A 27,331-nucleotide genomic window follows, 5' to 3' on the forward strand; every position below is an offset into this window, starting at 1 on the left:
ATAATCCTAAAATTTATGTGGAACCATAAAAGACCCCGGCAATCTTGAGAAATAAGAACAAAGTGGGAGGTATCACAATACCTGACATGAAATTATACTACAAGGCTACAGTAATCAAAACAGCATGGTACTGGCATAAAAACAGACAAATAGATCAATGGAACAGAATAGAGAGCCCAGAAATAAATCCATTCCTATATGGCCATTTAATCTATGACAATGGAAGCAACAATTTATGGTGGGGTAAAGACAGTCTATTCAATAAATGGTGCTGGGAAACCTGGACAGACACATGCAAGAAATGAAGCTGGACCACCTCCTTACACCATATACAAAAATAAATTCAAAATGGCTTAAAGACTTAAATGTAAGACCTGAAACCATAAAATTCCTAGAAGAAAATATAGGAAGAAACTTTACAGACATTACTGGGAGTAAGATTTTTACTGATACATCCCCTTGGTCAAGGGAAGTAAGAGAAAAAATAAACATGTGGGATTACATCAAACTAAAAAGTTTTTTCACAGCAAAGGAAACCATCAATAAAACAAAAAGGGATCCTACTGAATGGGAAAAGATATTTGCCAATGATAAGGGGTTAATATCACAAATTTATAAAAAAACTCACTCAACTCAACTCCAAAAAAACAAACAACCCAATTGAAAAATGGGCAGAGGACATGAAGAGACACTTTTCTAAAAAGGACATACAGATGGCAAACAGACATATGAAAAAATGCTTAACCTCACTAACCATCAGAGAAATGTAAATAAAAACCACAATGAGATACCACCTCACCCCAGTCAAAATGGCTGTCATCAATAAATCAACAAACAACAAGTGCTGGCGTGGATGTGGAGAAAAGAGAACCCTTGTACACTGTTGGTGGGATTGCAGATTGGTGCAGCCACTATGGAAAACAGTATGGAGGTATCTCAAAAATCTGAAAATGGAACTACCTTATGATCCAGCAATTCCACTCCTAGGTATCTATCCAAAGAAATCCAAAACTCTAATTCAAAAAAATTTATGCACTCCTATGTTTATTGCAGCACTATACACAATAGCCAAGACATGGAAACAACCGAAATGCCCATCGGTAGATGACTGGATTAAGAAACTGTGGTACATTTATACAATGGAGTATTATGCAGCCATAAAGAAGAAAGAAATCTTACCATTTGCAACAACATGGATGGACCTAGAGAACATTATGTTAAGTGAAATAAGTCAGACAGAGAAAGACAAATACCATATGATCTCACTTATATGTGGAATCTAAAGAAAAGAATAAATGAATGAACTAATCAGAAACAGTTTCAGAGACACAGAGGAAAAACTGAGGGTTGCTAGATGGGGGGGGTGGGGATAAGGGGGAAAGTGAGGGGATTAGAAAGCAGTCAGTAACCACAAGATGGCCACGGGATCACAAAAGTTAATTTGGGGAATGTAATCATTAATGTTGTAAAGATTTTGTAGAGTATCCGATGGACACTTGTCTCGTTAGGGAGACCACCTCAGGGATGATGTAGATGCCTGATCACTGCACTGCACACCTGAAGCTGAAGCTGAACAATAATGAATGTCAACTACAAGTTTATGTATATATGTATATGTATGTATATACTTACAAGAAGCGGAGTACAGCATTAGGAATAGAGACAGTGGAAATGCAATGGCTGTGTGCAATGTCAGAGGGAGAGTGGATGGGGGGAGTGTGAGATATAAATGATAAATGTCTGACTATTACATTGTTTTGTGCACCAGAAAATAAAAAATAAAAAATAAATGAAAGAATGGTACAACAATAAGCCAGAAAAGAGAAGATAATGACTGGGCAGGATGGTAACAGTAAACAAGGCAGAAGTAGGATGCTCAACATATGTTGAAGGCAGAACTGACAGGATTTGTTCATGAAATCAATGAGAGTGGCTACTACATTACTGGCACATGAATGATTAAATATTGATCAAATACCAAAAAAAAGAGGTTTGTGTCTAGAATATATACAACGAACTCTTATAATTCAATGATAAGTAAAACCAACTGAAAATGGACAAAGGGTGTATGTCTCTATAACTAAGTAAATATAAAGCCTATGTCTCTGACGAGGACACAAAAATAAGCACATGAAAAGACGATCAGCATCACTGTCAGCAGGGAAGTAAGTCAGCACCCAGCGTGGCCAGAATCAGAAGGTCAGAAAGCACCCAGTGCTGGCGAGAATGTGGAGAAACGGGACCCGCGTGAGCTGCTGGTGGGACATAAAGGGGTGCAGAAGCTCTGGGAAACATTCTGGCATCCCTCAAATGATTGAAGAGTTAGGGATGATCCAGAACCCCACGAAGGTATGTACTCAAGAAACATGAAAATACATGCCCACCTAGGAAGCTGGACACACGTTCAGCCGCATTGTTCCTAGCAGCCGAAGGAGGGGACAGCCTAAATCGCCATCAACAAAGCGGGTAACAAAATGGGGTCCCTGACACACTGGAGGAAGACTCGGTCACACAGAGGGATGCAGGCCAGAGTGCAGCTGCCTCCGAAACACGACATAGCAGAACGTATGAGCTACCATCACAGAAGTGACCAGATAAAAAGTCATTGCTTCCATATTCATATCAAAGTGAAACAATGAAAATAAAATAAATAACTATTCAACTTAAAAAGATGAAAAACAATAATAAACCAAAAAGCAGAAGGAAGGAAATTATGGTAAAAGTAAACACTGACTTAGTGAAGAGAAAGAGAACAATACATTGAAATCGGGTTCTTTAAAATGTTTCAAACAGGCACCTAGTAAACAGATGAACCTACCTTTAAAATAAACTGATCACCAGTGAGAATTACTGTTCCAAGTACTATTTGAAAACGGATCTCTATACCTGTACATCAAGTGGGATGTATTCAAGAACAAAACAAACAGCAAAGAAATTTTACATCTCACTCAATAGGTTTAGTTTTAGAAGGAATATCACTATTATACTTTTTTTTTAAGATTTTATTGGGGAAGGGGAACAGGACTTTAATGGGGAACAGAGTGTATTTCCAGGGCTTTTTCCAAGTCAAGCTGTTGTCCTTTCGATCTTAGTTGTGGAGGGTGCAGCTCAACTCTGGGTCCAGTTGCCATTGTTAGATGCAGGGGGCGCAGTCCACCATCCCTTGCGGGAGTCGAACCAGCAACCTTGTGACTGAGAGCCTGCATTCCAACTGAGCCATTCTAGGAGTTCAGCAGCAGCTCAGCTCAAGGTGCCATGTTCAATCTTAGTTGCAGGGGGCGGAGCCCACCATCCCTTGCGGGACTCGAGGAGTTGAACTGGCAACCTTGTGGTTGAGAGCCCACTGGTCCATGTGGGAATCGAACCGGCAGCCTTCGGAGTTAGGAGCACGGAGCTCCCACCACCTGAGTCACCAGGCCGGCCCCCACTGTTATATTTTTTAAACTATTTTATCATTACATTATGGGGAAAAACAAGTAAGCAAATAATTTCGAAAAATCACTAAAAATATAAAAGAAAAATCAAGGTAAGTACCAATGTCAAATGTGGACTGACATATCAATATGAATTTATAATAATTTAAAAATACATTTCCGGCTCTGTCTGCTTCAAAGCCTCAGAAACAGTGACACCCCCAGGCAGCAGTGAGCGCACCCAGATCAGACTCACTAACAACACTTCTCACTTGACACATGGGTGACTCCTGACCTACTACAGGGAGAGAACAAAGTGGACAGCCTGGGGCATCCCGTGCGGGAAGCAAGTAAACGCCACGTGTCAGAGGAACAGGAGCCAGCTTAAAAAGTCTCCCGCCCGCCAAAGTGTGGGCAACTGATCATCAAAACGGAAAACTCACTGTAATTAACTTTGACACTTTAAATCAGTCAAAATCCATGCATCTCAAGAGAGCAAGAAGACAAGCCACAGACTGAGAGAAAACATGTGCAAAAGACATATAAAGGACTGTTATCTCAAATATATACAGAACTATTAAAAGTCAACAATTAGAAAACGAACAACCTAATTAAAAATGGGCAAAAGACCTGAACAGACACCTCACCAAAGAAGACATACAGATGACAACCACATGAAAAGATGTTCCACATCACATGTCATCAGGGGAACGCAAATTAAAACAATGCGATACTATGACACACCTATCAGAATGGCCAGAAACCAGAACGGTGACAAGACTGCTGGGGGGCGGGGAGAGTGCACATGCTGCAGCCACTTCAGAAGACAGTATGGAGGTTTCTTACAAAACTAAACATATTCTTGTCATACGATCCAGCAATCACATTCGTTGGTATTTATCCAAAGACGCTGAAAATGTATGTCCACACAAAAACCTGCACCCGCATGGTTAGAGCAGCTTTATTCATTAACACCTAAAATTTGGAAACTAAGACATCCCTCAGTAGGTGATGGATACACAAACTGTGGTCCATCCAGACAGTGGAATATTATCAGCACTAAAAAGAGAACAAGTTATCAAACCATGAAAAGACATGGAGGAACCTTAAGTGCATATGAAGCTAGTCTGAAAAGGCCGCATACGGTGTAATTCCAACTCTATGACATTCTGGAAAAGGCAAAATTAACGGAGACATGAAAAGATCAGCAGTTGCCAGGGATTAAGGGGAAGGAGGAGTAGACAGAGCACAGAGGCTTTGGGGCAGTGAAACTATTCTGTCTGACACTAACAGTGGATACATGTCGTCATATGCTTGTCAAAACACCAAAAGTGAACCCTAATGTCAACTATGAACTCTGGTGATGACGACGTGTCACGTGTAACAAATGTCCTACTCTGGTGCAAAATGGTGACGGTAAGGAAGGTTGTGGACATATGGCGGAGGGGGTATATGGGAACTTTCTGTACTTTCTGTTCAGTTTTGCTGTAAACCTAAAACTGCTCTAAAAATAAAGTCTATTTAAAGGAAGAAAAAAATCCATGAGCCCACTGTTGACAGGAAAAGAATGAGAGAGAAATAAGGAGAAAAGAGACAGGATAATAAAAGGAAAATTCCTCTTTACAGAATGATGTCAGGGAATAAATAAGAACGTCACTAATGTAACGACCGGCCCAGACAAGATCAACAGTGGGTGCTGACAGCTGCTCGGTGGAAGGCTGTCGGGAAGCAGCAGAGACACCGGGGTCCAGGCCCTGCAAACCCAAGGGGCGGGGAGATCCATGAGAAGAAACCACACCTGCTCACAGCAGTCAACCTGCAGAACGCCAAAGAGCACCCCAGAAGTTGGCCAGACCAAGAGCAGACTTACCCACAAGGAACAGTTACATCAAAAGGTGACTTCTCACCGTAATAAGATTATTGGGAAAATCATCAAAGCATAGAAAAAGCAATAAAAACAAGTGCATGTAAGGTATGTAAACATCTCAATAAAGTTATTTAAATAAAAATTAGAACTGTGGTACATTTATACAATGGAGTATTGCTCGGCTATAAAGAAGAATGAAATCTTACCATTTGCAACAATATAGATGGACCTGGAGAACATTACACTAAGTGAAACAAGTTAGAAGGAAAAAGACAAATACCATATGATCTCACTTATATATGGAATCTAAAGAACTGAATAAATGAGCAAAGTAATCAGAAATAGTCTCAGAGATAGAGAGGAAAAACTGATGGCTGCTAGATGGGAGGGGGTGGGGGTGAGGGAGAAGGTTAGGGGATCAAAAAGCACAAATTGGTAACCACAATATTGCCATGGGGATATGAAAGTCAGTGAAGGGAATATAATCAATAACGTTGTAAAGATTTTGTAGGGTGCCAGATGGGCACTTGTCTTATTAGGGAGACCACTTCATGGACAGTGTAGATGCCTGACCACTGCAGTGTACACCTGAAGCTGAATAATACTGAATGTCAACTATAATTTAATATATATACATATATATATAGTCACGGGACATGGAGCACAGCATAGGGAATAGAGTCTAAGGAATTGTAATAGTATATACGATGTCAGAGGGGCAATAGATTGGGGCAGGGGGTTGTCACTTTGTGAGGGGTGAAATGTCTAACTATTACATTGTTGTGTACACCTGAAACTAATTTTAAAAAAAAGAAAAAAATAGGAAAAGTAGAAGGATGGAGAGAATTAAATAGCAAACCCAAATTTTATACGTAACAAAACTATTTCAAGAATGAGAATGAAATAAAGACATTTTTAGCTAAATGAAAACTGAGAACATTTACCAACAGACTCTTAAAGCAATTTTTGCTGGGCACACTTTAGGAAGAATGAGAACGATCTAAGAAGAAAAGTCCAGGACACAGACAGAAGGATGAATAAATAAGATGATATCCATCTGGATAAATCTAAGCACACTGGTGATATAAACAGTACCCAAAACGGTGTGAGCTTACAAACAGCTAAAATAGCACACAGTGCGTGAAGGCAGAAGGGGCGATGGCTGGAATATGCCACCAAATGCTAAGGTCTGCTCAGGACACTGGAAGACAGTGAGTGGCTGCACACTCCAGTGTGGTCACATTTCACAACTAGCGGCTGAAGAAGGGAAGCACGGGGCGTGGACGTGTCCCCACAGCCCACAGGGAACAGCGACTCCAGCTTTGAGAGCTGGTTGCCATGACCAACTGAAACCCATTTCATTGTTCGCTGTTCTGATACATAAATTGTATCTAATGAGCTAGATTAAGATGTCACAGGAAAGGTCTGGAATACAGTATACTGTTTAAAAACTACAGGCTCTGGCAGCCACTTATAACCTAAAAGTGTTGCTGAGGGAAAAATGTGCTCCAGGTCCCCAAGGGCCAGCTAATGAATGACTGTCTGGACGAGAACAGGACACTGCTTTGAGCTGGGAACATATCTTCGTAAGAAATGGAAAGAAAGGCAAAAAAAGGCCTGCAACAGTTTCTCGAAAGGAGCCCTCTAAGTTTCACCTCAGGGCTGCGGTGAAAGCTCAGAGTGGTAGCTTCCACGTGTCTGTAAAAGCGATTCCACCTTCAGCCGGTGGTTTCAAGCCTTTAACTGTCAGTCCTGAAACGGTACTGGGCATGGTCTTAACTACTCCAAAGTCCAATTTCAGGGAAAAATTTACAAGACACTAACTTTATTTTTAAATATATAGAGTGACTGCTGAAAAAGTACCTATAGGTCAATCTTAGTTTTATAAAAACACTAACAAGCGTCTAAGTGCATAACACGTTTTCAGTCATCCACGTGACCAGCTGGCGTCTCTTACCCACTCTCCTTCATGTCCATGTCATCAAACATCTGAATGAGGGCGACAGCGACTTCGTATATGTCCTTCATGATCACCGGCTCCTCCAGGAGCTGAGGAGAGAGCTAGACCCAGGAAAGAAGTTGGAACACCAGAATACGGGCACTGGGGGATTCTGGGGTGGGATGGGGCCCTCCCCTTCAGCACATCACTGTGACAGATACCCCCAATGACAGGACCGTGTGCAGTCAGTATTTAGCACTTGCTACGTATCCGGCACCACTGAAGGCACCTGACACAGGAAACAGAAGGTCCTAGGACCCCCCGACCCTATCACTGCAGCAAGGATGCATCAGCGTCCAAATAGCAGAAGTGAAATGTCCGGCAGGAACCGACTTTAAAGACACAGAGTAAGTTGTTTCAAACGCACATGGAGCCCAGGGAGTGTCTGGTCCCAGAGTCAGAGCCCTTCCCCTCTGTCAAGCCCTACCTCGAACAGCCCCAGAGGTCTACCTCGTCACGCGTGGGAAGGAGTCCTTGGAAATCGCCAGTACCAGGCAAAGGCAATACCCTCCCACCCCAGTTTCTGCCAATCTGCAGTAATAATGTCACCGCGTCTTATCACGCTACCAAGGTGCAGGGGGTCACCAGACTACTTCTAACTGTGTATCACAGCCAAGCTGCCCAGTAATCGTAACTTGCCCTTGGGGAATCCCCAGAATACTGGGGCTCAGCCACAAGCAAACCCCCCAGTGAGGTGAGAATCACTGCTCTGAGCGGATAGCCTCACAGCACTGGGGTCACCCCCTCCGACATCCGGGATGACAGTCATATGAGGACTTCATATCACCATAGTGGTTGTTTCCCACCAAGAGTAAGAAAGCTCTTTCTCTCTCTAACAATTTCGCTCACCAAACACTACGTGTAGATATGACATGTCATTCCGTCAAGGACACATCGAAGGAACTCTTCAGGTGATGAGAAGCTAGCCACAAATGTAAACTTTTTTTTTCAATTTTTACTTAGAGTACACTAAGTCAGCTAATATTCAAATCATCCATTTTTCATTTTTATTACAATTCTACTAATGTAAGTATGACAAAACTGCCTTTTATTTAATCAATAATTTCGAAGAAGCATGCCTAATAGATCCATTTTTGATGTTCCACCTTTACCTTAAGTAATTTTCTACTTTACCCAAACAATAACCAAGATTTACCATAACACTGTATACACACACACACACACACATACACACACACACACACACAAAACACCACCAGAAAAAAAAGGTATCGTTTTCATCAACTCTAACAGTGGCTCCGGACCCATCTAGAATTGTTTTCCAACAAACAAACCAATGGAAAGAGCATGTCAGCAATCCACACGTCATTTCTCCGTGCTCTGGGTTCCAAGCCCGGAGAATATGTTTGAGACACACTGCTAAGACCCCACCTGGAGCTGTGCTTTCTCTAAGGTGAGGCACACAGATGGCAAAGCACACTGGCCCTGGCCCCCTCCCATGTGGGAATCGGTGCCCGCTGTCCTGGCAGCACAGCATGGTCAAAAGACAGACAGGCCACAGAGCAGCATGTCACGTGGGCTGCTCAGCAAAGAGCCAGCAGGGCCCCGGGATGGGAAGGTGGAGGAAGCCGGTGGCAGTCGGTGCTGTTGGCCAGGGAAGTTCACTCCACGATCTCATTACACTGCACAGTTATATTTTATGTACTTTTCTAAGGGTGGGGTTTTGCAATAAAAATAGTTAAAATAAAGGACGAAAGGGACTCTTCAGAGGACACCGAAAGGAACAGCCCAAGTGTGTACCAGAAAGACCAGGAGGGCATCGCGGGACCCAAGGGTGAGTTTCAGTGAAATCTGAGGCCAACAGTGCCGAATAGTAGAGAGAGGTCAGGTGAGTTCAGGCTGAGAGCTCTCGACGACGTAACGAGGTCACTGGTCATCCCGGCGAGCAGGTCAGTGGGAGGCCAGGCAACCACGAAGAGTACGTGGGAGGGTGAAGCAGACACCCGGCGTTCAAAGTTTGGCAAAAGTGCAGAGAAACATGGGACCTCTGGAGGGTACTTTTTAAGATGAAAGAATCCCCGTCCCGTGTAAGTGTGGACAAGAAAAGGGGCTCGTACAGGGAGCAGAAGAGGGTAGACAGTGAACAAGGCGAGGCCCCTAAGGTGAGAAGGGTGAGATGTGAAACAGTAGAAAAGGCTGCTTCTCGTGGTGACATCAGAAAGTGTGCTTAGGCAACACGACAGCTGCTGCAGTCATCCTAATAATAAACAGGGTTGTAACAAAGGTCCTCTGACTCCAAAAACGACACCCAGAATCTATTCTACGCAAGGCATTATTTTTGTAAGGCTTAAAATTCATATATAGTTAAGTCTAGAATATTCATTCACTGAAAATTGACCAGGCCCCATTAGGTGCCAATGACACGATATTTGGTAAACAATGGTAAGGCCCTGCATTCTCCAGCCTGCTGATCAGACCCGCTGGCCAGGGGCCCTGGTGCACTGACCACACAGACTGGGACAGCAATGCCCAGGCCTGGCCCTGCCCCTGCGCACGCCCACAGGAAGCATCTGTCTGTGACTAATACAACTTATGGTGGAAAACTTAAATTTCTTCCAAATAAAATTACCTGCTACCCCCCAATTTACAAAATCTACAATTCATAGCTGAACAACATCTGACATTTTCTTGTTCAACATCGAGAAAGGATAAAATGAGCCCGCCATTCTCACAGGGACGCAGTGTGAGCATGTGCCACGCTCACCGCTTATAACGATGAGCCCAGGAACTGCCGAACTCGCACTATGATCTCCAGGCCCCCGCAGACCCGCTCTCCGCTCCAATTCCAAGCTGAACAATGCAGGTTTGGTCACAGGCAGCGCCGCCCACCTACCCTGCGGGAGTGAATGGGCTCCAGGTCATCGAGGTAGAACTCGTCAATGGAATGGGGCTTCCCTTCCACTTGGAAAACGTACGCCGGCTTCATCTGATTCTGCACAGGAATGGCGAAGTAATCGGCAAACTCTGTACAGTTGATGGTGGCTGACATCAGAACTACCTACGGAGGAGGAAAAACCATGAGAACGAACACAGTCACGACAACGGCAATAATGGAGATGAAATACTTTTTAAATCCAGGCTTGTCTTCTGCTTTAATGACGTCTGAGACTAACGGAACATGTTGATTTAATCTCCAGTGCGATAGTTTAAAGAATGCTCAAGATACACACTTTTACTATTTCTCTGCAGTGATTTCTCTCAAGGGAGACTTGTCATCAGAAACCTTAGTTAAAACAGAATAAGTGACAAGATGATGTTCCAGAGAAAGGACGGAGGTTCCAGAAAAGCACGGCTCTCAGCCACAACCTGAGGCGTGCGTGCTCGGACAACGTGAGCAGCCGACAGGAGCCAGTCCACACCTGACTGGCTGCAGGTTTCAGCTTTGCCAAAGCGCAGGCGTGGGATGACATTCCTCAGAAAAACAGCCTGGAGTGCCAGGGCAGCATCCACAGCACAGCAGCGGTGCCCCCGCGAAGGCGGCAGCCGCAAAGGAGCTGCACCCTGCATGGTCCCCGAAACGCCAGCAGGGAGCGCAGCTCCCTGCTGGCTATGGGCCACCTCACGTCACCGGCCACCAGGATTTCCGTAGCATCAGTCTTAGCAGAAGAGTAAAACGTAGGCGTTGCCGGTACAGTTATCGGGTGGACAAAGTATCTATTTTCCCAGTGATGTTCGATACAGATGGTAGAACCATACCGAGCAGAACTCACTCTGAGATGACATGCTAAGTGTGGAAAGAAGGCTCCAAGAAGCCACCTGCGGTGCTGGAGTGGCCCCAGGGGACACACCTCATCACAGGAGACACTCAAATGTGATCCAATCTGGACAGTCCCAGGTGCAGAGTCAGCTTCGCACCAGCCTCCTCGTCGTGGGCCCTCCCTCCCGAGTGGCCCTCACCTCACCTCCAGCCTGCCCAACACACCCGCTTGCCCAGGCTGGGCCAGGTTAACGAGCAGTGATGGCACAGAGTGGGACCTCGACAGCCTGTGTGGGGACAGAAGGGGCCACTTAAAGCCTACCTCCCTTGCTCCCACACCTCGGTCTCGGGCAGCAGCTCTCTTTTTAATAAGTAATAAAAAAGAGAGTTTCAAAAAACTTACTACAAAACTATTAGAACTTGATTTCTAATTTCTTGGCCCAACTACATTCACCCTACAAAGTTCTAGATTTAGAAACTATTCTGCTTCACATATTTTTGAATAGACCATGAAAACGCTGAAACTGACAAGCCGTTTCCTGTTACTTATGCAACAGGTACCAAACTTCAGCAGTGTGGTAACTTAAAAAATCCACTCCACTCTTAACTCTCTTTACTACTGAAAACTAAAAACGCCCGTAATCAAGTCATTATCTTAAAGCACAAAAGAAAGATCTCAAAATGACACTCAAGAAAATCCCTGATTTGTTAGACAATTTTTAATGTCATCTTCAGGTTAAAATTCCAAAAAGGAACGTAAGGGCCAAACTCTCTCATCGTTTCACAGTCATCTGTGGCAATAAGACAACAGACTGCCAATGTCACGCTCTTTACTTAGTCCCAGCAGGTGAGAATGTGACATTCCCACCTTGGGGGGTAGGGAGAGAAGAAATGTTTCCCTAAACGGATAAACAGACAAAACACTTGAAGACCAAGTAATGTATGAGGTAAAAGCAACCATGTCCACGACCAGTCAGTCCTCTCGCAGTCCCTTTGCATAGTGATGCCAACAGCCCAATGACCGCTACCCTTCAGAAAGCTGTTTCCAAAAGACCTCTCCTCGACACAGCCACGGGGAACTGTCTAGACTGCGTGATTATTACAAACCCTCCGCAAGTTCACGCCTTCCTTTTTGTGCAGATAAGATGTAAACGATATTGGCCATTCCCACGGACTTTCCATTAACTCATAACTTAAGTCTCTCAAACAGTAGTGCTTCTAACGGTTCTCAAACTTCAATGTGCTTTCATGCTTTTTTCAAAACAGAGATTGCAGATATGTTCCCATACCTCTAAATTGTGGTGCTTATTCAACCAAAAGCAGTGCTTTAATACCCAGCATTTCATTATAGTAAACTATTAGGTTGGTGCAAAAGTAATTGCAGTTTAAAAGGTTAAAAACTGCAAAAACTGCAATTATTTTTGCACCAACCTAATGCTATTAGATGGCTTGCTGCAGGCTGGAGAAACTCTTAGAATTTCATGCAACATAATAACCAAAAAGTATGGCATACTCGGTTCCTAAGAGAATGCCCTTTAGCCAACTTGCTAGCAAAATTTGGAATGCTACACACCGCAATGAATTTTAAGGGTCACTGTTTCATTAAAATAAAGAGAAACAAAACGAAATCATAAATCTTACCCCTAAATATTTCTGTTATTCATGAAATCAAATTTACCTTCACAAAACGTGAATTTGTCCTTAAAAGCTTGCGGACTACCAACAGCAGGAAATCCATTTCTTCAGTTCTCTCGTGGACCTACAAAATAAGGCAGCGGGTCGGCCCCATACGGCATCAAGCAAGGCACATGTCATTGCTGAACGGATGGACAGATGGGTTAACGTGCGCCTGGGAGCCTGGGGCTAAATCAGCTCTCTCCACTAAAGGCAGCTCCTCGGGGGGCCGGCACCACTCTCAGTACCACCCCTGGCTAAGGGGGAGCAAACATGGGTGCACAAACCAGAGAGCCTAAAAGAGGCCGTGTGGGTCACTGTCCCCTCAGTGCTTCTCTTTGGGATCCTGCTGGCATTTGGATAATGTGTAGCATCCTCAGTCCTGCCAACTCAATGCCAGTAGTGCCCCTGGGTCACTGTGACAACCAAAACCATCCCAACTGTTCCCAGCACAGGGAACCACTGGACAGACCCCCCTATACCCCCTTGCCTACCACACACCTCTGCATGGTCACAAGTTACAGTTACTTGAGCAAATAAGTACAGGGCAGAAGCTGTGCCCAGGCAGCAGTGAGTCCTGCCTGGCAGGACATATCCCATGACATGCAGGGCTGCAGTTCCCTCGGGTAGGAAGGGCTGGCCCTCCTCTGACAACCCCCCCCCCCCCCCAGGCAGAGCCAGCCCAGGTCCCACAGCCAGCCCGTCAGCCAGCCCGCCTGCCCTGCCACAGAGCCAGCTCACAGCAAAGGACCAGGACGTCAGGACCCCTGAGCACACATGGGCAGTGAGACCCTGTTCTGGGCCACTTCTCCCCCAGCACGGAGACATTAGCTACTGCGTTTGAAAGGAGGCGGTCTCTTCTCGCCAGCGTGAAAGGCTGATCGTTTGCTCTGAAGCCAGATCCAGCCAGGTCCTACTATCTTCCTCACTTCCCACTGAAGCAGAAGTGTGGGAACGTAGCATAGAGAAAAGCAAAGACAGATTCCGTGGCTGGACAGTGTTTGACGTCGGGTATAATGGCTGGAAATCCTAACAGAACACAAATCTAATTTGCACTCCGTCCTATCACCAGACTCCCGGACACTTCCTCAGCACAAACACCCTGCCTCTGACTTGAGAAAGAAAAATAACGACTCACCAGTGAACGCCCAAAGTGCTGTCTGCTCTGCGCCAAGCCCCCCCAGGACTGCCACTGTCATGCGGGGGACCCTGCTCGCTGCGCCATTTGTCGTGCGGGGAGGCCTGCGGGGTCTCTGGTCCCGCTCCCCACACAAGAACGCAGGACATGGTGAGGCCAAAAAGGAACACCCACGGAGCCATAAGTAGGGGAGTCATATCACTATATTCTCGCTGGCGGCATCCGCCTCTCTGCAATCCGCTCTTGCTAGCTCAGCCACCATCTTCTTGCTAGCCCCCATTTTCTGCTAGTGTAGCCACAGCAGTTATATTAGTGGCCAATGGCTCACTGGTTACAGCTGACGGCCAACTAGCCACAGCTGATGGCCATCCAATCACAGTTGATGGCCATTTACTACCTGAGCCAGCAGCTTTCTATGTGAGGCCGAGAGCCTGGAAACTGCTTTCTGGGGCTCTGTCCCCACAGCCACACTCTTTCAGTGCTGACCTCACACACGGCTGCTCTCCCGGCTCCCCGGGCTGGCCCTGCCTGCCCCTCCTGCCTCTGCGGACCCCTCTGGCCCCTCGATCTCCAGAATCCCCAGTGTTCTCCCTGCCACGGGACTTTCCCCTGCCGCAGCAGATGTCTGCGTCCCCAGGACAGTGGCTGAGAGCAGAAACTATGACTTACCGCTTTATACCCTCAGCGTCTTATGAGGCAGGTACTAGGAAAGTGCTTATGGAATGGAAGATTTACCTGAAGCTACTTTGTTCTTTCTCAAGACCTGAGACGTTAAAAACATTACCGTTCCATGTCAACAGCCTGGCCATCTTCAACTTTTGCTTTAGATTTCTTTTGAAATTCAATCATCCCACACAATCAAAACACTACTGTTCATAAATCTGAAACTCAGGTACTACACTGACCCACTGAGTCCTTAGTAAGTAAAACAACTACCAGAGCACCTGCTGGGGCAACGCAGGGAGCTGCTGTCACAGCGACTCACCGGTCCCATCGGCCGCTGAGGGCGTGGTACCAGCGTCACTTGAGCGCACAGAGTAGGCACCTTCTTAGAGGTGTCAGAAAGGTACTGGACATACGGGAAACAAATGAGCGCTGTCAGCTGAGCTCGAGTGTCAATGCCGCGGGTGAACCCCGCAACCACCTCTCTGCAGCCCTTAAAGGCTCGGTAAGTGGTAACCACTGTGATGGCTATGGCGCCACCTGTGGACACACTGCCACTACACCTGCATTTCCTCTTGACCTAACCTAGTACAGACACTCGAAACTACCAAAGTCATAAAGATCAGTTCAGGACCGATTCACCCAGCATGACACCGATGCTTTTCCACCCCTGCTCCTCCCAACGGCCCACGGTAATTTACACCACGTCACGTAACAACATCATACGTGGGTCCACGCAGCTTGACTACAGGTGCTTCGGTGCTGCGGTGACACCGAGAGGGGCAGACGCAGGCTGACCGGGCCTGAGGGTTCCTCTATCAGGCACGTGCTCCAGCCCCCCCTCCCAGCCGCCCACAAGTCCTGTTCCTTTGCTGACTTTCTAATTCCTCCAGAAGTAAGCACAGCTTCTCACAGCGTGGTGACTGCACAGGTTTAACTCACGGCGTGATTACTACACAGGTTTAACTCAAGTCTGCAGTGAAGGCTTTCCAAAGCTCCCAGAACAGGTGTCTCAACACAACCTCCACCTCAAAACACTGCTTTAAAATATAAACAAACTCAGTTAAACATGCTGTCCTTATCGAGAAAAGTCCAGAAAGCTAAGACCAGCACAAAGACGGGGTTCAGGATGCTTTACTAGTTTCTTTAAGAAAGGTGACTGGCTCGATGTCTTCTATTTACTTTACCAGTTTTTTAAGGATATTATTGCCCTGACTCTACTAGGTGGAAAGTATCTGTAAGCATTGGGAATGCCTCCATATGATTAAAGCTCTTCAGTGCGGCTACCACTCTTAACTGGGCCTCAGACTTCCTGTGCAAGGCCAGGCAGTAATGGCTTCCAGCTCTGGGAGTGCGGGGTCTCTGTCCCAACTACTCGTCACCTCTGTGGTAATGCAGCAGCCGCCAGACACATCGAGCAGAACTGCGTTCCAGTAACTTTATTCCCAAGATGGGGCCCAATCGGGCCTGAGGGCCGGCCTCTGCCTTGTTTAGAGCCGTCTAAACAAGGGAGCAGCGTCCCACAGGCGTTCTGGAACCACAGGCACAGAGTAAGAACAGCACTGGGCACTCAGCAGAGAGTCAGCAGACCTGCGGACCTGCCCGGGACGCGCGCCCTGCAGACCCAGAGCGCACAGCAGACGGACCCCTACCTCGTCCACGAAGATGTGCGTGAACTCCGCCAGGCTCTTGGCACTGACAACCTTCTGCAGCAGCACCCCGGTTGTCACGTACATCAGCCTGGTGTCTTCCGTCGCTATTTTCTCCAGTCCTACCTACAGGTGGCGAAGGAAATGAGAACGGAGAACATTTGCAGGTTTCAAGGGCTTGCATGTAACTACCGAGAAAGGCTATGTCCATTTCATCATGGAGGTAAGGAAGGGAATAAAAAATGACTGTATATCACAGAAAAGACAGGGTCCAAATGAAAACGAAAGCTAGGTTATTTTTTTTCTTTTTTGGGGGGGTGGGTTTGTCTAGTCATGCTGCCTATATCGTTTTCACATTAAGACAATTGTGTTTGAAGACATCTACATACAAAATTATAATTACAAGGTAAAAATTATGAAAGCCTGATAAAATTATGAAAGCCTCAGTAAGTCTGAGCATTCTCATTTCCTTCCTATTCAACTGGGGAAAAAACTACAGTTATTTTCAAGAAATTCAGAGTTTCACTATTTTTTTAAACTATGCCATAGTTCTCTATAAGCAATGGGTTTCATTTTAATTTCCAGCAGGAAAGAGTCCCCTTATATAGAACAGAGACGAACACGGAGCACAGCTCTGGCTCTCACCTGGTAGCCCACCAGGCCGCCCAGGGCCCAGGCGCGCTCCCTGCTGACCCAGCGGGCCAGGCTGCTGGCCCCAATCTTCCGGGGCTGGGTGACCACAATGTTGCAGTAAGCACAGCGCTGGCTGTAATGGTCCAAGACATACTGCGGCAGCTGGGTGCTTTTCCCACTGCCCGTGGCTCCGTGAATAATGACCACAGAATTACTTTCTATCAAAGAAATAACCTAGAATTTAAAAAAAAAAAAAAGTCTTTCAAAATTGCCACAAAACTAACCATGATATGAAGTATTCCCCGTGAACTAGCTTTATCTTGAGAAGACTTTCAGGATTGAGTTCCATCTTTAAACGTTAAATTAGTAGCTAACCACATAAACATCACAAAAGAGGCAGAGGTCACACACGTGCTACATTCCGAGCAGCCTGGCCACCATGGACAGTAGCCGTTACGCAGCAGAGAAGCCAGGCCGACTGTAACTCTGGGTCTCAACTTCTCCATCAATAAAAATGAAAACACCCAATGGAGGTTCCTATAGCTCTTGCTAACTCTAATTTTCTATTGTTTTAAAGTTTTTAAATAATTGTACTGAGAAACATGAAAACACCGCTGTAACCATACTCAAGTGGTTTTAAAATTCCACTTGAAACCTTCGGACACATTTTTAAACAATGAACTTCCACTGTCCCACTTACAATCTGCATGGAGCATTTTTAAATTTCTGTCCAGTTCCTCCCCCTAAATTTATTTAGGCTCTTATCTCTTTAGCAACTGCTGCAGTCAGGAAATACAACTTAATTTGAATATTGGCCCCCAGAAATTAATGTAGTGCATCTACTCTACAAACATGTGCTTCAATCTACAGCAAAATAAAAATTAAATGTGGGATATTTACAGCTTAATCTGTAACTACCTCTTCCACTAGTATAGTTAATAAGGGTTTCAATACACTTACTTGTAACCACGTTTGCTAACATGTAACTAATTTACAAAGTAGTTGTAAATGCAGAAAGATGCTGCTATATCTGGCCCAGCATTGTTCACAGAATGACATATCATTGATGGATCAACTCGATCGATCGCTAGGCAGAAGTGTACTCACAGGAAAAGTGTAAGGAAAACCCAAGGAATGCTGGGCAGGAGGCGGCCGGGGGCCATCACCTGCTTCATAAAAAGACTGAGCAGTGAGTTTTCAGTAAGCAGCTCCGTGGGGAGGAGCAGCTGTTTCCAGGGGAAGACTGGACAAGCAACGCAGCGCTGGGAGATGAGCGCAGGGGAGGCTGAACACAATAAGCTCAGCCGAAAGGAAGACCACAAACTTGGGTGTTACCCGAAGCATCCCCCACCGCTGGGCACCGTCCTCGGCGGCCACAGCCTGGCACATGCCAGGGGTGCTTGTGGCACCTCGACACTTTCAGACTATGAACCAACGTGCTAGACCTCGGCATTTATCCAAAAACCAAATTTACAACAAGAATAATCTTACCTCCTCTTTACATCGATTTATAGGCAAGTCAGGATATGTGTAAGTTTTCTCTGAGGTGCAAGTGACACTGCTTAATTTAGCCGAAGGTGGCCTTGGACCTAGAGTCAGACAAAACAAACAAACACAGTGCTAGTTCTTATCTGAAAAAAGACAAGGTAAACAACCCATGCTGTATCTCATCTATATGTGGGTACTCACACCCACGAATACAAAAATACATATTGTACAGGCTAACAATGCGAGCAGGGTAAGGAGAAAATTCCCTGTACCCACTGCACGTAATTTATACTCATAAAATAAGCTGCGCATACGCTTATCCCTCCATCACAGCCGTCCATGTTGTAGGCTCAGCACCTGCTAAGACAGAAGACCTATAAAACACAGCACTGAAAAGGTTAGCTGGCTTAAAGAACCAACATTTATTCGCAATTCCAATAGAACGCACCAATTTACGTGCTCGTTCCCTGCTACTACAATAAATCGGAGGTAGACAAGTGAACACAACTTCTGAAGTACAGGTATCCTGAAAAGCGACTTCATTCCACTCAAGATGCGCGATGGGGCGCTCCGACCCGCCTCACCCACTCACCACCCTCCTGTAAGTTCCTCCTGTGAGTCTGGACCTCAGGGCATCATTGGACACTTACAAATGATTAAAATTCATGGGCTATAAACTTTTCGTGGGAAATAATTTTATTTCCAAAAACATTTTTAAGCCTCCCTGTCTCTCCCAAGTTCCAGCCCGAGCTCGTTCCCTCCCCAGGTGCTCCCTGCCCGCCCGCCCCTCCCCGCACCCACCTTTCCTTTTCCTCTCAGCCCCCGACCCTGTCTGCCCCATTTCCCCCTCTGTTTGCCATCGTCCCTTCCCACCTGATACACGTGCATCCAAGCTTTTCTTTTGCTCTCCTTCAGTTTTTCCCTACACATATTTGTAGTTTATTAATTGGCCTAACAACATATAATCAAAATATGACTACTTTCCTTAGTTAAATCAAGGTGGTAGTACTTGTTCTGAATTTGAAAACAGAGGAGTCAGATCTGCCACAACCTCTCAGAACAAAAGGTGCTTCGTTATAGGTAAGTGTTCTTTCAAGGGTGTCAGAGCCACTGACGCAGGGGGAAGGTTCTCGAGTCCTGCCGTGGGCAGCTTTCTCACCTGGTCAGCCTCACTACTGATTGCCGAGCTGTCTGACAAGCCTTTTCCTTCCATCACACATCTCCCTTCGCTCCCACTAAAACGCGCAGTCCCCGATGCCTTCCTGTTTTACCAGCTGGGGGCCTCCTCCCAGTCTCACCCCTTCCGGAAGCGCTTGGATGAAGAGCCCATATTACTTTCAAAGGACTGGGTTTGAGCAAAACCCAATGTGTGGACAGTTCCTGACTCACAAATGGTTCCAACATTTCATTAAATTATTTGGAACTCTGGATGGTGGCTGGGTATCCAGGCCAGCCCACAAATGCAAAACTGGAGATGACAGATACATAAACAGGAACACGTAAACCTACGCCACTGCCCATTCTTGATGCTGGCAGGTTTATCGGTCAACAACAGGCCTTTTTCACATAAAATAGGGAAGGGATGAGAATGCACACAGCCCTAGGAATGAGGACAGACAGACGGAAGGCTTCTGAGCCCGGACACTGCTGGGAGATGGAGGGACAGGGTGGGAGTGGGCCGCTCAGAGAGGACGGGGTGACGGTGACAGACTGTCTTTCAGAAAGACAAAGGCAGCAGCTGCATTTCTGGCCATGACACTTCATGCCCGGGCTCAGTGCTGCTGAGCCACGAGTGCTGACAACACATGAGACAGACCTCCACTCCCTGATTACATGCGCTGTGGAGGCTGCTACTTAAGGACACATTTTAGCAAAAGTCCTCGCTGCACTGTCTAAGCCACAGCCCTTCCTCCAGTAACACAAACGCAGTGTGACGTTTTTAGGTCACAGGCTGAAGCACACCCACACAAACCACGTCCACCGCCTGGGGAGGGCAGGGAACCAGGGGGCGCTCAGGGCCCCTCTGGGCCTCGGCAGTGAAACCAAAGGCCAGTGACCAGGCAAAACATCAAGGGTCAGTTCCCAAAGAAAAGACAAAGGAAATGTAAGGCAAATCAGCAAACTGCACGTGGCAAAGTGTATCCAAAAGAGACACGAGACATGCCTGAGCCTAAAGTTTGCCATTCATTTTCCTGTTACCTCTTTATCCAGGGTTATTAACATCTGTGTTTTACATGAGCTGGAAAACGCTGGAAACCGTCTCTTCCCTGAGACAACCCCTACCATCGTCAGCCAACTATAAACCCTAAGCAAAGAATTCAGCCAGGGTCCCACAGGACACCGTGGAGTTTAACGGGAGAACACACTGCCGTTCCTTATCTTACAACTCAGACACTGCACATTACAGAAAATGAGTCTAATCACTGCATTACTGACTTGACCGTAAAATTAATCCTTCAAAATAAGTATCACTGTTTCACTTTGTCCAAGTACGGGATGGTATTCTGAAAACAAAATTAGACGTAAGTGGAATGTTTCCCTTTTCGGTTCTTATATACTCCACACAGGCCATTCTCTTAAACCAGAAGAAGAGCCCCAAGGGGAAGGGCCGACCACCACGAAGGTCACCATGTTGAGACGGAGGCAGCAATGTGGCATTTAATCACAACCTGAAGTCACTACCCCAGGACAAACGCAAAAGTGTCACATGAAAGTAACAGAGACCCTGAAAGCAGCAATCCAGTTTAGAACCAGGTTCCACCTGGTAGGAAATGCTATTAAATCTCCATTTTTTATAAAACGATTGTAACGTAATCTATAGAAATTCACTGCATGTGCACCCTTGGATTTCTACTTAGAAATAATTTTTTCAACACTTATGTAGATTATATAACACCTGCAACACACCAAATCAAAAGCATCTGAATCAAAGTATTTTCTAACTGGATGTACACAACGTTCCCGGCGCAGCCTGCGCTGCTGCTGCGATCAGAGGCATTGTGCCACCTCGTGGTTCTAACGTAAACAGATAGACGCAGAAAGAGCTGTGGCTGGGTGTGCACGTGCGCAGGTTCTCGTCTCGGCTTTGATGCTGCACACGAGGACCCCCACCTCCCGGCCCCCGCGGCCCCTCCTCTCACATCCACGTGCAACACATCACCAGGTCCTGGCCTGGCCTGGCCTGTACTGGCCAGTCCGGCGCATGAGTGGCCCCCACCCGCACTGCCACCACCGGTCATCCCCACCGAGTCCTGCCTCCTGACTCCTCCTCGGTCCGCTCTGGCCCTCTCCACCCCAGCCACCCCAATAGGACCAGAGTGGTCTTCGCAAACCACAAATCTAATCACATGACATTCCCCTCCTCCCCTCACACTCATCCCAAGAAAGGCCTAGAATCTTTAAATCTTGAATAGTAGCTTCCCACTGCTCTGAGTATTAAGACAAACACTTAGCTGTGGCCCACAGCCTGTTCCCGGCCACGCCTCTATCTCATCCAGTCTCATCCACTGCTGCAACAAATCAGCGCAAACTCAGTGGCTTAAAACCACAGGTGTCCATTCTCTCTAGTTCTGGAGGTCAGGAGTCCAAACTCGGTGCCACGGGGCTGAGCTCCAGGTGGTGGCATGGCTTCCTTCTGGAGGCTCTGGGGGAAGAAGCCATCCTGTGCCTTTCCAGCTGCTAAGAAGCCGCCTGCGTTCCTTGGCCCCTGGCCTCTGTCCCACCAGGCCAACCTATGGCTTTGCTGTCACATCTCCTACGACTGACTCTGCCCCTCCGGCCTTCCTCTCATGAGAACCCTGTGATAACAGGGCCACCTGGACATGCTCTGTAACTTAATCAGAGCTGCAAAGGCCCCTCCCCAGGTAAGACAGCACATCACAGCTTCTGGGGATTAAGACGTGGGCCTCTTTGGGGGGGCTATTCTATTATTCAGCCTACCACTGCACCCCCAAAGCCCATCGACACCCAGTCTGGGGTCCCCAGCAGTACTGGCTCTCCTCCAGGATGGGAGCCAGCAGCTTCCTGCCATCACAGCTGCCCTGCGCACATTCTCCCCACCACCCTGAGCCCCGCACTGCGGAGGTGCCTTCCGTTCATCCTTCAGCTCCAAGTCCAATGGCATTAGTTACCTTCCTGATACCCCAGCTCAAGTCAGAAACGCTTGTCTGAGGGCCCCAGAGCTGACTTTCGGAGCACCTGTCTCCAAAAGCATGTGTCTGTGCAACTACAGATTAAACAGCAACCTCGGCAAGGGGAGCAGGTCTTTACACGTCATACTCCTTTGCCTCATTCAGCCCGACACACACCTTGGCAGGTGCTGGGCGTGGCATGAATCCTCCAGGTGTAGCCAAAGCTATGATTTATGCGGCTGCCTCGTGAAGAGCTCCACATACATCAAGACGAGGGAACCGAGGAAGCAAACAGCAATTTCAAACATAAATCCAGGTGGCGCCCTGAGAGCGGACCCTAGGAGTCGCGGGATTTCGTGTGGCCTGGCTACCACCCCACTGTGGCGATCCTGCAGGGCCGACAGGCGCTGTGCACTGGGTTTGTGCACGCCCCAGGGCCAGCGAGAGGATGACAGCTTACAGTCACCTAAAACCCAACAGGCTTCCCCAAACGGAAATCCTAGATGACGATTTTTCTGCACGACATGAATGGCTGTCTCGTGCTGCCTGAAGATGCACACCCACCACTGGAGAGGCAGAACCGTCGAGCCTGTGCACTGACATTTAAGAGACTTCAAAGGCTGCCCACAGATACGCAACGACGCAACAAACGTTCTTACGTGTACAACTTTGTACTTTCCTTAGTGTGAGCAAAAACCAGATGTCGTGTGGGAGACCCTGCTCGCTGCGCCATTTGTCATGCGGGAGACCCTGCTCGCTGCGCCATTTGTCGTGCACGGAGGTCTTCTCGCCGCGCCATCTTTCAGGCGGGGTGGCCTGCGGGGTCTCTGCTCCCGCTCCCCACACAAGAACGCAGGATATGGTGAGGCCGAAAAGGAACACCCACGGAGCCATAGGTAGGGGAGCCATACCACCACGGTCTCACTGGAGGCTGGGCCCACCGGACACCGACCTGCCGTCCGCTTTTCCGCCAACCGACCGACCGACGACTCTCCTCCACTCTCTCGACTCTGTTCCTCTCTCTCGACTCTGTTCCTCTCTCTCGGCTCTCCTCTTCCACTCTCCTCGGCTCTGCTCGGCTCCTCGGCAATCCTCCGTAGTCGCAGCAGTAATACCAGCGGCCAATTGGCTAACCGGCCACAGCCGACAGCCAATCAGCCACAGCCGACGGCCATTCACCACCCGAGCCAGTACCCCTTCACGTGAGGCCAAGAGCCTGTAAACTACTCTCTGGGGCTCTGTCCCCACACCAGATCAAAGGACATGCGCGTTTGAAACTATCACTTCTGATAATGTGCTGGGTTGTTCAGACAAATACTCCTCCCGAGGGCAACTACAGACTCTGGATGAAACACACAAACATCACCTCACAAGAATTGAAGGGAGAAAGTGAGGACACCAGGCCAACGTCTACAGCAAGGCAAGAACACAGAGGGGGAAGGCAAAGGCGAATGACAAACAGTGAGAAACTGACCTGAGTCTAGTGACAGAAAAACGGAAAATACAAGGCTAAATGAAAGAGTGGAGCACAGATAACGGCTCCGATTTTCCAGAACTGGAGAAAAATACCAATATTCCATACTGTGAAGAAGCCCAAATAAAGCCCAGGGAGGATAAGGATTATGTATGATTACGTATGGACTGTGTTTCATAATTTTTAAAAGGCTAGAGAAGAAAAGGAACTATTACTCTAACCCCAACTTCTGTCCCTGTCGTAGTACGTGGACACAGGGTAGGGACAGGAGGCAGAAGTCCTCGGGTTAATTGTGTAACGCAGGGGCTCAGCTCCCGGCAGGTGAACGCAGGAGACGGTGAGGCTGAAAAGGAACCACGACGGAGCCATGGATGGGGGTCCCTACCACTGTGTTCTCCAGGGCAGCCAGGGAGACACAGGAAGCAGGACCCGCGAGAACCGCACCATCTGATGGCCAACTAGTCACATGCGTGCTTGCATGTGCGGGTTACACAACAAGCCAGCGCCCTTCCACAGGAGGCCGAGAGCCTGGAAACTGCTCTCTGGGACTCTATCCCAACAAACTGGTAGGAAGTTTGGCATGGATAACCTTTTATAAAGCAAAAAAATCAAAAGCTGACTACTCTCCTATGACTAGGGCCTGATGCTAGCAAGATAATTAGCTCAGAGACAGAAACCGCACACTCACAGAAAGTAGCTTCATCCGAACTCTGACCAGCTGTGCCCTTGTCGGGGCGGGGTCAGAAGGACCTTTTATCTTTGCTTTTATATATTCATGCACTGTTTACAATTTTGGTTTACTATGTTTGTTATAAAAAAAGAGTAATAATCTTAAAATAAAAATTTGAAGTAGCTCTAATTAACAGTAAGGGAAGGGACCATGATTAGTCTTCCAAAGAACCGACCATTTAGGAAGTACAGTTAAAAGAAAATGAGCGACTTACAACCTATCATATACTCACCTCCCCCAAAATCCCAAATTAATAAGCAGTATGGATTGTTTATTGACTAAAATACTACATTTTTAGACTTTTACAAATTTAATGTTTTAACATAGGAAAACTTCAGGCACCCTTTTTATGACGTTTCAAGACACGCGTTTACCTGGGCTGCTGGTGGGCTGGTCATCGCCACACAAATCCAGTTCTTGTGCTTCAAGCTGCCTGTATTTGTTAATATACTCCACGTCTGAGCTCTCGTGGCTCAGCAGCCTGCAAAGAGTACTGAGAGTTAGTGTACTGTCTCCAAAAGGCCAAGAAACCCCAGGGGCTAGCGAGTCTTGAATACTTTTACATAAAGTCACAGAAGAAATGCAAATGGTTAATAAACAAAAATACACTCAAGTGTACAGTCGTTTATCAAGTCTGTAGATGCAAATTAAAACAATGAGAAACCATTTTCTCATGCTTCAAATTGGCAAAAAATATTCTTAGGTTATAGGGGAGGGTGGGAGATGGACCTGACCATCCACTCTGAAGGGCAACCTGCCAGAACCTGTTCAAACCTGCCCCTCCTGCAGCCAACACGTGTTCCGCCCGGGTCCTCCTTGGAGCAGGACTTGCACAGGCACACAAGGAAGCGTGTGCAAACACAGGCACGGAAGCTCTCGTTCATTCACCAAAGGCCTACGGAGCACCAGTACCTGGCAGGTGCTGTCTCAGACAGAGACTCAGCACAGACACAGTCCTTACCCTCACGAACCCATCACTCCAGGGCAGGACACGTAACTCACATGTCAGGTGCTCATTAGTGACACAGAGGACATAAATAGGACAAGGGTGTGAGGGATTCCAGGGAGGAAAGGTGTCTTCTCACAGTGTTTGGAGTAGTTGTGTGGGGACAGAGTCCCAGAGAGCAGTTTCCAGGCTCTCGGCCTCATGTGGAAAGGTGCTGGCTCAGGTAGTAGATGGCCGTCAGCTGTGACTAGTTGGCCATCAGCTGTTACCGGTAAGCCACTGGCCACTGATATAACTGCTGTGGCTATGCTGGGGGGTGGGTTGGTTGGTTGGCAGAGAAGCGGAGAGCGGATTGCGGATCCTGTGGCTCCTGCTTCTTGTGTCTCCAACCCAGCCGCCAGCGAGAATATAGTGGTATGACTCCCGTATCTATGGCTCCGTGGGTGTTCCTTTTGGCCTCACCATGTCCTGCGTTCTTATGTGGGGAGCGGGAGCTGAGACCCTGCATGACAAGTTGAAACTTGAAAAACAAAAGTCTAACAGAGACAGGCTCAGCTATGGCATACTCTTACCTAACATGTATCATTTTCAAGACTGCCATGGCTATACTCATACTAATAGGTAAAAAATGTCCAAAACATGACATGAAAAACCACAACTGCACTGTGCTATCAATTATAGTTAATTATACTTTCCTTAGCAACGTCTAATTTAAAAGCACTGTACTCAGATAAAGCCTATGACATCAATTCTTGAAACCTGAGGTTTCCTTTAGTAAAAAGCTGTGCGCATTCAAGGCCATTTCTGTCTGCTTCATGGCTGGATCGGCCTTCTTCTGGTTACTGTTTGGCGACTCCACGCCAGGCCCAGTCCTAAGCACTTGGGATGAAGCAGTGAGCAGACTGCCCTCATGGAGCTTACAGTCTAGTTGGGGAAAGAGAAGTAAAGTAAAACATGGAGTATGTTAGACACTGACAGTACACAGAGAAAAATACAGCCAGGAGAGGAGACGGGGCGAGAAGAGATGCAACGTTAACAGCGTGATAAGGTGACATATGAGCAAGAGAGAAGAAAGCCTGAGAAGAGCCATTCGGGGGACAGCGGAAAGCAGAAGCCGTGAGGCAAACAAGTGCCAGTGCATCAGGAGGCCCAGAGGGCCCCCCTGCACAGGGAGCCTGGAAGATGGGGGCAGTGGGCTGGTACCGGGAAGAGCCAGGGGTGACCAGAGGAGGGCGGGGTACTGGAGGACTGGCAGGGCCTGATTATAAAGACTGTGGCTTCTGCTCAGGGTGAGATGGGTTTGAGTAGAAGGAGAGAGAATTCAGATTTTCTGGCTCCTGTTTGAACCAGACGGCTCTGTCCGGGTGACGGGGGTGGGCAACAGGCATAGACACAGAAGCCAGGAGACCACCTAACAGACAGAGAACCACGTGACCAAGGCCACAGATGCCATGGTCACACAGCACGGAATCACAGAATTGATGACATATTAGAGCGGGGACGAAAAAGCAAAAAGAAGGGGTTGAGACTGGCCGCAGGTTCCGGTTTTGCTAAGTAAGCACAGCGCCGTGCATCCCCACAGAATGAGGCTGTCAGCCCAGGCCAGCTGCGTGTGCGGGTCTGAGGGCTAACAGCCCACGGACAGGCAGGATGGGGAAGCAGACCAGAAGTGAGAGCAGCTGCAAGCCAGCGGCCAGTTCCCCACCTGGGAACTCTGGAGTGCCCAGACCTGAACGCGCAGTGGGCAAACAGGCTGGCACGGGCACAGACGGAGTGCCCAGGAAAGGGGGAAGTCCCCAGTCCGGGGTT

At 47.4% G+C, this 27,331-nt stretch overlaps 1 protein-coding gene across 2 annotated transcripts in view; it reads right to left on the reverse strand.

Annotated features, from left to right (window-relative positions):
• Nucleotides 1–27,331, reverse strand: part of TDRD9 (tudor domain containing 9) — a 92,866-nt gene that overhangs the window by 50,124 nt on the left and 15,411 nt on the right. The window contains exons 2-8 of one of the 2 annotated variants that reach the window (XM_074326815.1): nucleotides 24,951–25,069; nucleotides 18,246–18,343; nucleotides 16,767–16,988; nucleotides 16,125–16,247; nucleotides 12,676–12,756; nucleotides 10,134–10,298; nucleotides 7,238–7,341 (exon numbers count right to left, since the gene is read on the reverse strand). In XM_074326815.1, coding sequence (XP_074182916.1) covers nucleotides 7,238–7,341; nucleotides 10,134–10,298; nucleotides 12,676–12,756; nucleotides 16,125–16,247; nucleotides 16,767–16,988; nucleotides 18,246–18,343; nucleotides 24,951–25,069 — 912 coding nt within the window. The remainder of the gene's footprint in view (nucleotides 1–7,237; nucleotides 7,342–10,133; nucleotides 10,299–12,675; nucleotides 12,757–16,124; nucleotides 16,248–16,766; nucleotides 16,989–18,245; nucleotides 18,344–24,950; nucleotides 25,070–27,331) is intronic. The other variant, XM_074326814.1, reaches the window with a different exon arrangement.

Source organism: Rhinolophus sinicus, linkage group LG03 (genome assembly GCF_036562045.2).
Source record: "Rhinolophus sinicus isolate RSC01 linkage group LG03, ASM3656204v1, whole genome shotgun sequence".
NCBI lineage: Eukaryota > Metazoa > Chordata > Mammalia > Chiroptera > Rhinolophidae > Rhinolophus > Rhinolophus sinicus.